Source organism: Thamnophis sirtalis, unplaced genomic scaffold (assembly GCF_051295495.1).
Source record: "Thamnophis sirtalis isolate CommonGarterSnake01/CBP01778 unplaced genomic scaffold, rThaSir2_p1.2 scaffold_2, whole genome shotgun sequence".
NCBI lineage: Eukaryota > Metazoa > Chordata > Lepidosauria > Squamata > Natricidae > Thamnophis > Thamnophis sirtalis.
In genome coordinates, this window is record NW_028261382.1 from 149,132,797 (window position 1) to 149,147,635 (window position 14,839).

The window sequence follows — 14,839 nt, forward strand, 5'->3', positions numbered from 1 at the left end:
CATAAAAATACAGAGAATCATATTTTTGTGTTTTTGTGTTTTAACTGACTCTGTGGGGACTCTATGGGTGAGTGCTTGTGTATGTATGTTAGGATTGGGATCATAACCTGGTGCCTCCTCCCCTGAGTGCGATTGCAGAAGTGGTAGGGGGCCCCAGGTCTATCTCCCATCCTAGAATAACTGGTATAAATCGCCTACCGGAAGGAGCAGAGGCTGTGAGAGGGAAAGTGGGGTCTACGGTTGCGGGGGTGGGCCGGAGCATTGCGGTCATTATTGGGAGGGGCAGGTATGATGGGAACTTCAGGGCTAGCCATTACCGGGGAAGGAGGGTCCGCTACGTCCCAGCGATCCCCCCCTTCCGGTCCTGCTAGTTCCACTCCAGGACCAGATGGCGAGAATTGTCAGGGCCCTGGTCTCAGGCTGTTGTTGCTAAATGCCAGGTCTGTGGTTCATAAAGCTCCCCTCGTCCAGGACCTAATATTAGACGAGGGGGCAGACCTGGCATGTATTACTGAAACCTGGCTGGGCCCGGAGGGAGGAGTCCCCATCACTGAAATGTGCCCAGAGGGATTTCAGGTGCTCCACCAGCCGCGACCCCAGGGAAAGGGTGGGGGAGTGGCTGTCATCGTCCGAAGGTCATTAGTTCCTCATAGGATCCCTGCTCCGGAGCTTGTCGGGTGTGAGTCCTTGTTGTTGAAGTTGGACCTTGGGGGTCAAGTGGGCTTGCTGTTAACGTACCTACCTCCCAACAGCGTTGCAGAAGCCCTCCCCTCGCTCCTCGAGTTGGTTGCCGAGCTGGCGGTAGAGTTCCCCAGGCTTATGGTGCTGGGGGATTTCAACCTGCCTACGCTTGGCGAACGCTCTGATGGGGCACAGGAGTTCATGGCTTCCATGACAGCCATGGACTTGACCCAATTAATCCGGGGTCCGACTCATTCAGCGGGTCACACACTTGACCTTGTATTCCTCTCAGAGCAGTGGAGGCGTGATCTAGAGTTGAGGGGTATTAAGATCTTGCCCTTGTTATGGTCTGATCACTTCCTAGTGAGGCTTGACTTTCGGAAACCAATCCCCCACTGTAGGGAGGAGGAACCGATTAGGTGGTTCCGCCCCAGATGCCTGATGGACCCCATGGGTTTTCAGACGGTGCTTGGGGTGATACCTGACACTCTTGTCCACAGTCTGGTTGAGTCCTTAGTCGCTGCTTGGAATACAGCGGCGACAGAGGCTCTAAACCGGATTGCGCCTTTGCAGCCTCTCCGAGGTAGCGGATCCAGGAGAGCTCCTTGGTTTACCAAGGAACTCCGGGAGATGAAGTGCCAAAAGAGACGCCTAGAGCGCTGCTGGAGGGCCAGTAAATCTGAGTCAGACCGAGCACTGATGAAAGCCTATATCAGAGCCTATCTCGTGGCAATACGGGCGGCGAAATGTTCGCATTTTGCCGCTCTTATTGCATCCACTGAATCGCGCCCAGCCGCCTTGTTTAGGATAACCTGCTCCCTCCTGAAAGGGAGGGATGCGGATGAACCTTTACAAGGTAGAGCTGAGGAATTTGTTCAATATTTAACGGATAAAGTCGCTCGGATTCGGACAGACCTGGACTCCAATTGCACGGTACCAGCCGAGGTACCGGGGGAAGGTCTTGAGCGGAGTTTATGGACTGAGTTTCAACTTGTCGCGCCTGAGGAAGTGGACAAGGCCATGGGAGCGGTGAGTGCCTCCATTTGTATACTGGACCTGTGCCCCTCCTGGCTGGTTTCGACCAGCAGGGAGGTGACACGTGGCTGGATCCAAATGATAATTAATACCTCTCTCCAGGAGGGATCCTTCCCGCTCCTCCTAAAGGATGCGGTGGTGAGACCCCTCCTGAAGAAACCGTCTTTGGACCCAGCCATCTTGAGCAACTATTGTCCAGTCTCCAACCTTCCTTTTGTAGGAAAGGTTGTTGAGAAAGTGGTGGCCTCTCAACTCCGACGGTCCTTGGATGAAACCGATTATCTGGATCCGTTTCAGGCCTGGTTACAGCACGGAAACTGCTTTGGTCGCGCTGATCGATGATCTCTGGTGAGCCAGGGATAGGGGTCAGTCCTCTATCCTGGTGCTCCTTGACCTCTCAGCGGCCTTCGATACCATCGACCAGTGTATCCTTCTGCGACGGTGGTGGGAGTGGGAGGCACCGTTCTTCAGTGGTTCTCCTTCTACCTCTCAGACAGGTCGCAGTCGGTGTTGGTTGGGGGGCAGAGGTTGACCCCTAGGCCCCTAAATTATGGGGTGCCGCAGGGCTCGGTCCTGTCCCCCCTCCTATTTAACATCAACATGAAGCCGCTGGGTGAGATCATACAGCGGCACGGGATTAACTACCATCAATACGCGGACGATACACAATTGTATCTGTCCGCCCCGTGCCAACTCAGTGAAGCGGTAGAAGTGATGTACCAGTGCCTGGAGGCTGTTAGGGTTTGGATGGGAACAAACAAGCTTGCGCTCAATCCCGACAAGACTGAATGGCTATTGATGTTCCCTCCCAAAGATTGGCAAACTATTCTATCTCTGAGGCTGGGGGGTAAAATTATACGCCCCTCAGAGAGGGTTTGCAATTTGGGAGTCCTCCTGGACCCACAACTGACTTTAGATCACCATTTGTCAGCTGTGACCAGGGGGGTCTTTGCCCAGGTTCGCTGGTGCACCAATTGCGACCCTACCTGGACCGGGAGGCACTTCAGATAGTCACTCACGCCCTCGTCACCTCAAGACTGGGTTACTGTAACGCGCGCTACATGGGGCTTCCCTTGAAAAGTGTTCGAAGACTTCAGCTAGTCCAGAATGCAGCCATGCGAGCGATTGTGGGTGCACCCAAGTACACCCACATTACACCTATCCTCCGCGAGCTGCACTGGCTACCCATTGGCCTCCAGACACGCTTCAAGGTGCTAGTCGTTACTTATAAAGCCCTGCATGGCATCGGATCTGGGTACCTGAGAGACCGCCTCCTGCCAATTACCTCCCAAAGACTGATTCGATCTCACAGGCTTGACTTTCTCCGGGTTCCATCGGCCAGCCAATGTCGGCTGGCAACCCCCCGGGGAAGACCCTTCTCTGTTGCTACGCCGGCCCTCTGGAATGAGCTCCCCGTGGAGATCCGGACCCTTACTACCCTCCCGGCCTTCCGTAAAGCTACCAAGTCCTGGCTGTTCCGACAGGCTGGGGGCTGTTGAAATATCCAGCCCCGCCTCAATTGTGAATGTTGTGCATTTTTAAATTCTTTGTATTGTCTTATTTATTTCCCTTTCCCTGTTTATTGTGAACCACCCGGAGTCCTTCGGGAGTGGGTGGCATACAAAACTAATAATAATAAACAAAACATATTAAAACATTAAAAAATTACCCCAAATTTCCTCTCTCTGCATACATGTTATATTCATACTAAATATATTTCAGTATGGACTTCTGGAGCACGCTATGCCTATCGTAGCATTCAGAAACACTGAGAGAAATGTTCCTTCACATCATTTTTTTAAAAAAATACCTGTCGCTTTTATACATGGTTGTACTGACTTCACTGATCTGCTTCGTACCTACAATTTGACATCCCAAAGTCACACCCTCTTGAAAAGTTCATTGAGGGGTTTATCAGTGTTATTTTACAATAAAAGCTATATTGAGCAGGTTGACATTAATCTGAAAGGAAAAAAAGTTGAAATTATTTTTATAGCATCACTGACAAATTCCCAAGAAAATAAAAAATAAAGGTCAATTTGATAAGGTCTCTTTTATTTCATAAAAGAATACAGCATTCTGATTTTAATGATATACCATATAATTCAATATGTACTGTATCATAACTGAGATCAGTTTCATAATTTCCATTTGTGAATTTTTTACCCACATCTGGAACATCATGTAAGTAGCGGTATCCATATAATTGAATACTTGGTCCTCTCCTAAAAAGCAACATCCTCCATTATAATTTTCTGTTCTGACAGTTGGCTATCCGATGACACTGCAGTTTCCTCACAATGGAGTAGAACATTTTAGACAGCTCTTCAAAAGGGTGTGTAAGAATTCATGGACTTCAGCACCGGTACAGAAACTAATTGTGTAGTAACATGTTCCCTGCTCGCTTTATTCAGGTGATAAGGCAAAAGCCTCCCCAGCACACAAATTTGCATGTTCTCCTTCACTCACACCTCCCTCCCTCTCCTTAAATTACAAAACAGTTGCTTATGAAAAGAGAAGGAAGGAAACATAGTTCTGTCACAATACCGCTTCCTTTTTTATTTTTCCTCCCTCCACTGATGTGTAGAGAGAAAAAAGTACCATTTATTATCCCACCCAGTTTTATCCTCTTCCAGATTATTTAACTGAACTGATGCTACAGAGGATATGCTGACTGGCGCTTTTACTATGCTTAATGTGTTAACCAAAGCCAGTTGTGTCAGTTTTAACAGTTTTAGTTAAATTCCCATGACACTCTTAACAAACGTTGAAACCGCTGCCATGTCTTACCCTGACAGATTTTCCGCCGTCATCGCATACTTAAAATAAATGTCATCCCCAATCAAAAAGTTCACATTTTACTGACAATATAATTTGTTACTTTGTTCTTGATTTATCTGTCTCTCTTTCTCCTCTATCTCTCCTATTCTTTTTGTTTCACAATAATATAACCTAGTAGTAATACTTTTCATAATGTTGTATGCCATATTTTATTGATAGAGTAAGAGATGTGAAAGTAAAACAAGCATGTAAATAAAATAAAAATGTTCTGATTCAGTACGTGATGAAGTTGTTCTAGGAATGGGCTCAGGAGAGATGTTGATTAAATTCTTTAAATTATAGGAAACCTTATTATCTGGGATGCTGAGATCAGGCTATTTCTTGATCAAACATTGGGGATGTTCAAGTATTGAATGGTCTTCTCCAACTTTTATGGGCTAACTTCCTTTAGGAAAAAGAATATAAGATGCTTTTAGGAAAGAAACTGATACTTTACAGGTAGTATGAGTGAACACTACAGCTAGTAAAGGAAATTCTATGCTCAGGAAAGAATTTGCAGTTCTGTTAAATGTATAAAAGACTAATTGGCATCCTTTGCATTAATGTATGACTATATAATTAAGCTGCTGCCTATTCGCTTTTCAATCTGAAGCAGGGAGAGGAAGCCATGACTTCAGATGGACTTGGACTTAATCTTCGTAAACGTCAACGTCCACAAGGCAGTGACCGTTGCATTGTGAAGGCCAAAGGCAGAACGTCACGGATTACAGAGTTGTTTATCCGTGTGTTGTCCTGCCATTGGATTCTCAGCTTGTTTCACAGTTCCGTCGCCACGGGAACCAACACTCCCCATTTATCCGGGCTTGTGACCGGCTATAGTTTCCCATAGGCTGGGTTATGACTTCAGATATTCATGCCTATCTCAGTTTTCTCTATGGAAAGAACAAAAGCACTTGAACAGTGTTCTGTTCTTGTAGAGAGCACTCTCTGTGTATATATTTGTAGGTACATATGTTCGCTCTAAAACAAAATATTTATGGAAAAGGATTTTCACAAATACCAATATCTAGCAAACAAAGGTAGCTCGTATTTTCTTGTATCCTCTTCATGCATTCAATTTCTGCAGGTACAAAGTCGTCAGCAAAGCTCTAGGCCAGTGATGGTGAACCTTTTAGACACTGAATGCCCAAACTGCCCGTGCGTGCTTGCCCAAAGTGAAAGGTGGGTGTGTGCATGAACAAGTGCATGTGTGGACATGCGCAGATATGTGCATGCATGGACATGCACAGCAGAGACCCGAAGACCAGCTGGCAGCAAGAGGTGGGGCATCCCAACACTGGCAGTGCGGCAAGAGGTAAAATCTTTTTCTTTAGTGAGCTTCTGTTTCGTCGTTTGCAGCAAAACAGAAGCTCATGAAACAAACACCACGGAGATGTGACCTGGGGCGATGGCTTGCATGTCAGCAGAGAGGCTCTGCATGCCACCTCTGGCACGTGTGCCATAGGTTTGCTAGCATGGCTCTAGACATTGTTTTGTTTATGATTAGGTGGCATTGCCTATATGTCTTAGAAAGAAAAAGTAGAAAATAATCAGAAAGTGACTGAGGAAGTAATGGAGTTGGTAACATGTTTTATAGAGGGAGATAAAACACTCTTGATTTTCCAATTGTCATTTCTAGCAGCTCACATGTTTTGCCTTACATTTTCATTTTTTTATGTGAAGACTAGTGCGGTATGAAGACTTGAACTTGTCAAATTATTGTTTTAAACATAGGTAGAACTCTTCCATTTTAAAAATGGAAGGACAGATGGCTTGACATGTGATTGCATTGGCTTATTATTTTACACTGCATTGTGCCTATGGGTCATTGAAGTAGCCTGGACCTTTGATTGGTCACAATATTATTAATCCATAAAATCATGCATTTCAGAAGTAAAAGCAGTGTCATTTTAAGTATTCCATTGAAATCACTGGATTTGGATTTAATACAATATTTTTAATTGTCACTACTATCACCATCCCTCCCTTTGTTATCCCTTTTCCTCTCCCTCTTTTGCCTTATTTCTCTCTTATCACTGAGAGAATAAGAGAGGTGGCTTTCACAGCAGCTGGTTAATTTCCCTGGCTTCACACTACTGTTTAATGATCCATTTCTCGTGTGCCACCTCTCTCATCTACTGAAAGATAGGTACAAATTGTACCTATAAAAATTATAACACAACTCTAGGTTATCTTTTTTTTTCAAAATTGTGATTACCTGCACTGAGCATTAGTACTATTTTTTTAAAGCATTTCAGAATAAGCCATGACAAGTCATTGTCCACCCACGCAGAATGTTTATATGTGAAGATTTTTATAGTTTAGGCATTTGGCAGACTGGTTGTTTTTGAGAATGGAAGTTGAACTCCGTTGAGATGCCATCAACAACCGTATGGCCATTGAGACAGCTTGTGAGCCACCACATAATGGTTTGAGCTTCTGGCATGTCTCACTGTCAAAAGCTTTTTCTGTTTTTTTCCTGGATACAACGTAAGTCCAAGCATGTCATTGAGGCTGCATCAATATCCATCTAAGTCTTAACTCATGAAGACCACACATAGTAAAAATTAGATGTTGGTTGCTCCACATAGCGGTTATAATATGCATAACAGCTCACCAGGCGTGTCACTCAATTTTGTGGAGTTAACCCACATTCAGATAATTCCATTTTGACATAAAGTTCTTTTGAATGCAGGACTTCACTTCATCTCCTTGAAATAATCACCCAATTGTTTTTGTCACAGACAAGCTGACTATTGCGTTTAAGGAAAGATAAATAAATAGTGTTCATTTCCTGCAAGGTTTATGAATCCCTTCAGTGGGTTTGAGGAGGAAGAAGAGAAAATACCTGATATAGAGAAATCATGGGGAAACCCACAGGAAAAAAACATGGTTTTCATTATTAAGACTGAACAAATTAAAAAGTCTGTTAGGGAAATTAGTAAACTGAAAATAACTATGAAATTCATTGAATGAGTTATACACCCTGCTACATATGAAAAATAAAAACCCTGTCTTCTTACAAAAAAAACATCACACATTTCTTTCAGTGAGGACATAACATCAAAATTTTATTAACATAGAGAAATTAGACTCTTCGACATCTTTTTTGGTATAATGCTTGGGTGGCAAAAGAGAGCATTCCTGAAACACATATGTACACACACAGGCATTTAAATGTGCATATCCATCCATGTCTCCAGTGTTGTATGTATTTATGATTTTTTAAAATTTGAGTTATTGATTATTTGATCATTTGTTTACTATATTGTTACGAGCCCTTGTGATCTCTAGGCTGGAATACTGCAATGTGCTCTACATGGGGCTGCCCTTGAAGAGCATCCGGCGACTTCAGCTAGTCCAGAATGCGGCCGCGCAAGTGATTGTGGGCGCACCTCGGTTCGCCCACATAACACCCATCCTCCGCGAGCTGCGCTGGCTACCTGTTGATCTCCGGGTGCACTTCAAGGGGCTACTTACCATCCATAAATCTCTCCATGGTAGTGGATCTGAGTACTTGAGAGACCGCCTCCTGCCGATTACCTCCCTTCGACCAATTAGATCGCACAGATTAGGCCTCCTCCGAGTTCCATCCGCCAGTCAGTGCCGACTGGCGACTACGCGGAGGAGAGCCTTCTCAGTAGCAGCTCCGACCCTTTGGAACGATCTCCCCGTGGAGATTCTCACCCTCACCACCGTCCAGACCTTCCGCACAGCCCTCAGGATCTGGCTATCCCGTCAGGCCTGGGGATAAGATTCTAATTTGCCCCACCCGAATGTTGAATGAAAGTTGTGTTTTATTGTTTTATTTTTATTTATGCACTGTCTTGTGTTTTTGTTTTGCACCCCCCTTCCCATGTATTGTAAGCCGCCCTGAGTCCCCTCAGGGAAAAGGGCGGCCTATAAATCATAATAAACTACAAACTACAAACTACACTAATTCTGAAGATCAATAACAATTAATGTGGTAATTGACAGAATTTGAAAGCGATAGTGAAAATTATAGTAGGAATTAAAAACCAAAAAAACACCAAGCAGTTTCAGTCTGTTTATAGCTTTATAGCTAGTGTCTCCAAATATATTACAATTCCAATGCCCAGAATTTTCAGCAGGCTTGGTAATGGTAGCAATTCTGGATGTTGTATTCAGATGCACCACATGAGATGACTGTCTTTTTCCCAATAAGTATATATGTGCTGTGTGTGTGTTTTAAAACAATCTTCAGAAATTCCTTAAGGTTAAATTTTGACAGCCTTTTTCTAGAACAAAACTCTCACTGGGCATTTAGCAAAAGACAGAAAGAGTAAGAGTAGCTGTTAGGTTGTAAATTAAAAATTGGTCCAGTGGAACTGAAAGAGCAAAGAAAAGATGGTCAGTGATAAACACAGCCAACTAATTTTTCTTCTACTTTTCTTCTATCTTCTTTCCTTTCCCGGAACACCCAAGGCCTGAAGTGTAATTCTTAAGATTTCACTATATACTGATTTCATAAATAATTGCTTCAATAAAATTACATATTACTATACTTTTTCTACTAGAAGAAAATAGGGCTTATATCCTTTCTGGCTACCCCTATTCATGAGTACCTGTGAACAGGCAAAGGAGAAAACATGCTTTGCAATAGAAACTCCACCTCTTTTCAATTTGAATCATAATAGCTTATATAGTAAGTGTAAATGGGGCAGAGCTTGCATTGTGATGTCAATATTCATATTTCATCATTTGGTGAAATCTCATCTTACTGTAAGTACACCTGCCTCAGCCTAGAGTTGGTCCACTATTTTAGGGTGGAAATGACAAGCCTAACAAAATCATATGTTCAAAACAAACACAGCTGCTATTTTTTCCTCTCATCTCTACTTTGGGAAGCAGGAGAGCCCAATGTGGAGCTGTCTGAAGGGAAGACGCTTTGCCAAGTTCAAACCAGAGAGTGTGAGTACACAATCTGGACTACAGTAAATTTATTACCAAGGGTGGGGATTTGAAGCCAACTTCTAAAATATTGTGGTTAGGGAAATTTATGAAAAATTATTTTCATATGTTAATGGTTATACAGATTTTATGAGATATTTTGAGTCAGTTCAAACAATAGCACTGAGGCTCTTCTAGGGAGTAGCATTCTACTTCCATAACTTTTGCTTTTTTTAAAAATGGAAAAGTTGCTACCATTCTCTTACTATGAATGATGTCAAAGATGAGTTTTCCTGATTTCTGCTGATGAATTTCCACTGAGCATATTCAGTCAGCCTTGGCTCTCTTTCTTATCTCTTTTATGCATATGTACTGCCATAAAACCCAGACGTACAAGAAGTGTTGCAACACTTTCTTTGCTTTACTGCTCCATGCTCAGTGTTAGATATGAAATATTGTCTCCCGGCTACTTGCAAGAGTATTATTAAAAATTAAGAGCACAATTTCACAAAAACAAAATAAAAAAACCCATTCCCTATATTGAGAGTTTTTCCTCCACCTTACTCCTCACCCCCAAATTAATGGAGGATATTTTTCTTAAGAAACTCTCTAAGGCTATGTTCCTTATTCCATAATTAAATATTATACAATAGATTCTGTTCTTCTCCCTTCTAAGTAGGAAGACCAGCTGTTTCTATAGAAGTCAAACCAAAAAAATAACAGCATTCCACTATTAAGTACAGACCAGACTGCATCTCATGCCCAGGTACTTATCTTTTGGCGTAGGTTTTTTCTGTCCTGTAGATATTCTTCATGATTGCACCAGTTTGGTGTAGTCATTAAGATATCAAGACTAAAAATCCAGAGACTGTGAGTTCTAGTCCTGCCATATGTACAAAGCCAGTTGGGAGACCTTAGGCTAGACACTTTCTCAGACTCCTAGGAAGGAAGTAGTGGAAAAACATTTCTGAAAAACCTTGCTAAGAAAACTGCAGGGACTTCATCCAAGCAACCAGACATAATTGAATGGAAGTGGGGTGGAGTTTTCATTGGTCAGTGGAATCAGTAATCAGAGTTTAAGAATCCAAATGACTACTAGATAGCAGCAAAGATGGCTGAAATATTCCTACCATGTTTGCATTCTGTGTTCATCACTATATGTTGTAGATCCTCAACAATACTACCTATAACCCAGTCAGCAGCTTCACGTTACACCTATCATTCTCTCTGCTGTCTTGCATCAGCAAGTCTGGAGGTATGTAGATGCTAAAATCCAAAGTAATAATAAAATGGACTATACCACTCTGGACAACAATTAAAAGAAAAGATGAACATTCATTTGTACAGTAAAATACAAAAGTAACTTTTCGGAAGATAGCAGACTATGGAAGCGGGACTTACTCTAAGCATCTCTCTTTGTTCAGATACTTAGAGAGTATGATTTATAGACTCTATTTTGAGATCAAGAAAATTAAACATTAAAATTGTATATAAACATTTTATTTTGAAGTGATATAGTCATTTTACTACCATATTCTAATGAAAGTAAAGCTAGTCTCTGTCATTATGGATTGTCTGAAAGCAGCTAGAGCTCCCGCCTGTCTAGGCATTTATTATCTGAAAATGCCAACCGGTATTTGAAGGAGTTTTGTTAACCCTGTTACATCTTCCTGACATTTTTAGGTATTTTGTGTATATTAACCCTGTGTATTTGCTACTTTCATTCTTCAATAGTACTCAAGAAAGATGAAAATAGTACAATGCTAACTGATTTTGTTGAATCAAAGAAAATACATTCTGTGCTTTCACATTTTAACATACCCCTACAGTTGTTTACAACTGTATAGGAGCATAAAATGATTGTGTTGACATATAGATTAAAAAGCGTCTGAGGAATAAAAGATATTGTTTTGTTACATTAAATATAAAAAAATAACCTTGCTAGTGGTCTTCCAGTGATTAAAGTTGCTTTCTTGGTTAATAACCCTGCTAAAAAACAGGAAATGCAATTTCCTCACACCTTTCCTGAGGCTCTCCAATCAGCCTGGTCCGCTGAGAAGTTCCCTACTGTATATTCCTTCATCAACATGGCATTCCTCAAGAGGCTGACACAGACTCTGTTAAAATTAGCTGTGTTCCATAATAGTGACAGGAGTTGCCTTTTCCCTAGAGAAGAGAGTGATGTGGTGTTGCTTCATATTGGAATGAAATCATCTCTATAATTGCAGAAAATATTTTCACTGGCTGTTAATTGATAAACAAGGCTCGTTCAGCCAGGAAGCATATTGATACAGAATTTCCCACTACTGAATATCTTTCTCCTCTGTGGTTATTACTACTGATGTTACATAGGTATAGTCCTTTGGTGTAGGGGCTTCTTGAAGGAACCTGAAGAAAGTTGTAAAGAATGCATTGCTTGTGCTCAAGTGAATGTCTACCGAGGAGGAACTTTGTTGCATTCCTATTTATCATTGTTGAAAAGAACATGAGGAATGGTTGAACCTAACTGACTTTTCTTCTTAAAATGTATTTTTAAACTCCTGGCATCAGTTGTGGGATTCAAATAATTTAACAACCAGTTCTCTGCCCTAATGACCAGTTGGGTAGGCTGGGCTGGTTGTCATGTGACTGAGTGGGCGTGGCCAACTCAATGTCACATCGATAGGTGCTTCGCCTTAGCTGTTACAATGTAATAAGGGTTAATGAGAGAGGCAATTTCTATAAGCAAGGCAATAAAGATGAATCTAGAAACAACACCAGAATGTTTCCTTCCTGTCTTCCTTATAGGATTAGCCCTATAAAGTGGGAAAAAAACAAAATGAGATTTCTTCCAACAACCGATTCTCCAAACTGCTTAGAAAGTTAACAACCGGTTCTTCCGAATAGGTGCTCACTGGCTGAATGCCATTACTGCCTGGCATGTGTCATACTCGGACAGCTGGAAAAACTGCAACTGGTGTAATTTGAGGTTGAAATAGATGGCATTTAAAGTTGTACCAAAAAATTGAATTCAAACGACTCCAAGTTTAAAATGCCATGATTTAGGGCCAAAGACATTGTTTTGAATGTAAATTATTTTGATCGTTTTGGAGTCAAACAACTTCTAAAATGATCAAAAGAGTCCATTTGATACTAAAAAAACCCATTGTTTTGCCTTACAAAACTACTGTTTTGCACTCAGAATACAGTGTTTCAAATAAGGTGCAGATTTCTACCATCACTTTATTATGGTTTTAAACACAAAAGTAGATTATTATTATGCTAACTAACATTGTAATAATCCAAATAATATATTTTCCTGTTATTAAGCAAAACACAATGGTTGCATCTTTACTGCCTGGTATAATGGCCATAGTGGTGTTCAAAGCAATAAATTAATATTTTTTCAGCAAGAAGAATGGTGTATATCTGGTCGGCACATCACTAAGTTATACTGTGGTTTGCTTCATTTTAATCCAACATAATAAGCGAATTCTCTCATTATAATTTATTAATTATGATTTCTAGTATAGCATGATAAGTGAATGAGGCCTTTATGGTCTATTCTCCCAAAAGATGGTTTAACAAAATGTATGAACCAGCTTATGATTTGTAGCATAATTCAGCTCTGCAATTGGCTCGATAATATTTATTGTAGTTTTATTGAAACATATTTAGGAAAGCTAAATTGAGAAATGCTATCCTATCTTGCATCACATTCTGAAAGTCATAGATACTATTACTATAAGATGCTATTATTATAAACTGGCAATGAACTATTATATTGCATGTGTGCATGGCTGTTTGTTTGTTTAATTTATATATTGCCAAACTGACTAATGTCCTCAAAGTGGTTTGCAACCATAAAACCAAGAATTGCAATTAAATTAAATTGCCCCAAGACAATAGCAGGGCCAGTATAAATAGTTTGGTTTATAAACACAGTATATAGGAGCTAGAATGTGATAGAAAATAAACCAGATTTCTTAATGGTAACACCCTTCAATTGTGTTGTACTATATTTTCCTGAATTCCTAGCCAAGATGGTGAAGTATCTTTCTTTGAGCTGGAGAAATGAGGTCCAATATAAATGGAAATAGTTGAAGTTAATCAGTGCACTGAAGAGTGCCATAGTCAAGCTCACAATATTCCTTAACTTCTTCATTATCTTCAGAGAATCAAGACACGTTACAACTGCATTCATGCACTACATTAAGCATGATTTGTGTAATATTGTATATTGAATAAAGCATAGTTGTGTTTTCAGTTATTTGGAATCATACCAGTGGTGGGTTTCAATTTATTTTACTACCGGTTTGAGCATGCGTGCAATGTTTCTGTGAATGTGCAGAAGCATCCGGGTGGGCGGAGCCTCCTGCCACTGCCACTACCGGTTCGCCCGATCTGGGACGAACCAGCAGAAACCGACCTCTGAATCATACAATATACAAAATGAAAACACAGGTCTGCGACTAAAAAGCTGCAGTTCCATGTATTTTGGTGTGCTGAAAACAAATAAAATATTGAAAAAACTTCTAGACGTCATGATTTGCCACAACATGCAAAATTGTCTTCAAATTTATTTAAAAATATAATTTTGGGTATTTTTTTATATTATGGGTTTTAACCAAATTTAAAGTCCAAATTAATATTAATTAATTCACATAAGTGCATTTAAGATATAAAATGCCAAAAAACCCTTAAAGGGTTTGTCCGAGTTATGTAAAAAAAAAATAGCATTGTAAATCTGATGGTCAGCAATATATACATAAGCTAAGCAAGTTTTAAGTCTGTGCTTCTAATGGTAGAAGGGGTTAATCTTTCCTGAAGAATCCAGTGGGAGGGAGACAGGGCAGATAGCAGCATCTCTGGTCAGTACAGGGGGCGTGGCCAGCACTGTGAAGTCTGAAGTCTCGTGTATAGACACAGAGCTGCTCTCTCCTGCATGCCACACTTGTGCACGAATCATCATCAGGTTCTTGGTTCTAGGCTGTTAACACTTTTTCATCGCAATTCATGTTAGCTCGTCATTCTTCAACCATTATGTTATGGCTCCGCGAAAGTGTATTAATTCATCAGACAGTTTCTGTTTCATCTGTGGTGAATATACAGTGTTGAAGCAACAGCAGAATATTACAGACTTTGTGAAAAAAGTATACTTTGCATACTTTGGACTAAAAATTGGAGATCAAGATAAAGTTTGGGCACCTCATAAAGTGTGCAAATGGTGTGTTGAGGACCTCCGAAACTGGTTCAAGGGTAAGAAAAAATCTTTCTGTTATGGGATTCCTATGGTATGGTGAGAGCAAAAGAACCATAGTGATGACTGTTACTTTTGTTCATGCGATATGAAAGGGTTTAATTGCAAATGGAAGCATTCCATTTCATACCCCAATCTTCACTCAGCAATTTG

General features: G+C 41.0%; 2 protein-coding genes across 7 annotated transcripts in view; both read left to right on the top strand.

Annotated features, from left to right (window-relative positions):
• Positions 1-14,839, top strand: part of ZNF521 (zinc finger protein 521) — a 355,589-nt gene that overhangs the window by 260,402 nt on the left and 80,348 nt on the right. The gene's annotated exons all lie outside the window — the stretch shown is intronic.
• LOC148049228 (uncharacterized) lies at positions 556-7,512 on the top strand. Its single transcript, XM_087706832.1, has 3 exons — positions 556-1,941; positions 5,624-5,718; positions 7,338-7,512. Exons 1-3 carry the CDS (start codon positions 556-558, stop codon positions 7,510-7,512), a joined length of 1,656 nt encoding a protein of 551 aa, XP_087562958.1.

Coding starts and splice junctions, on each gene's coding strand:
- LOC148049228 (XM_087706832.1), top strand. CDS start 556: ATGTGCCCAGAGGGATTTCAGGTGCTCCACCAGCCGCGACCCCAGGGA. Junction 1,942..5,623: donor ACCTTCCTTTTGTAGGAAAG/GTTGTTGAGAAA, acceptor CAATTTCTGCAG/GTACAAAGTCGTCAGCAAAG. Junction 5,719..7,337: donor GTGCTTGCCCAAAGTGAAAG/GTGGGTGTGTGC, acceptor ATTTCCTGCAAG/GTTTATGAATCCCTTCAGTG.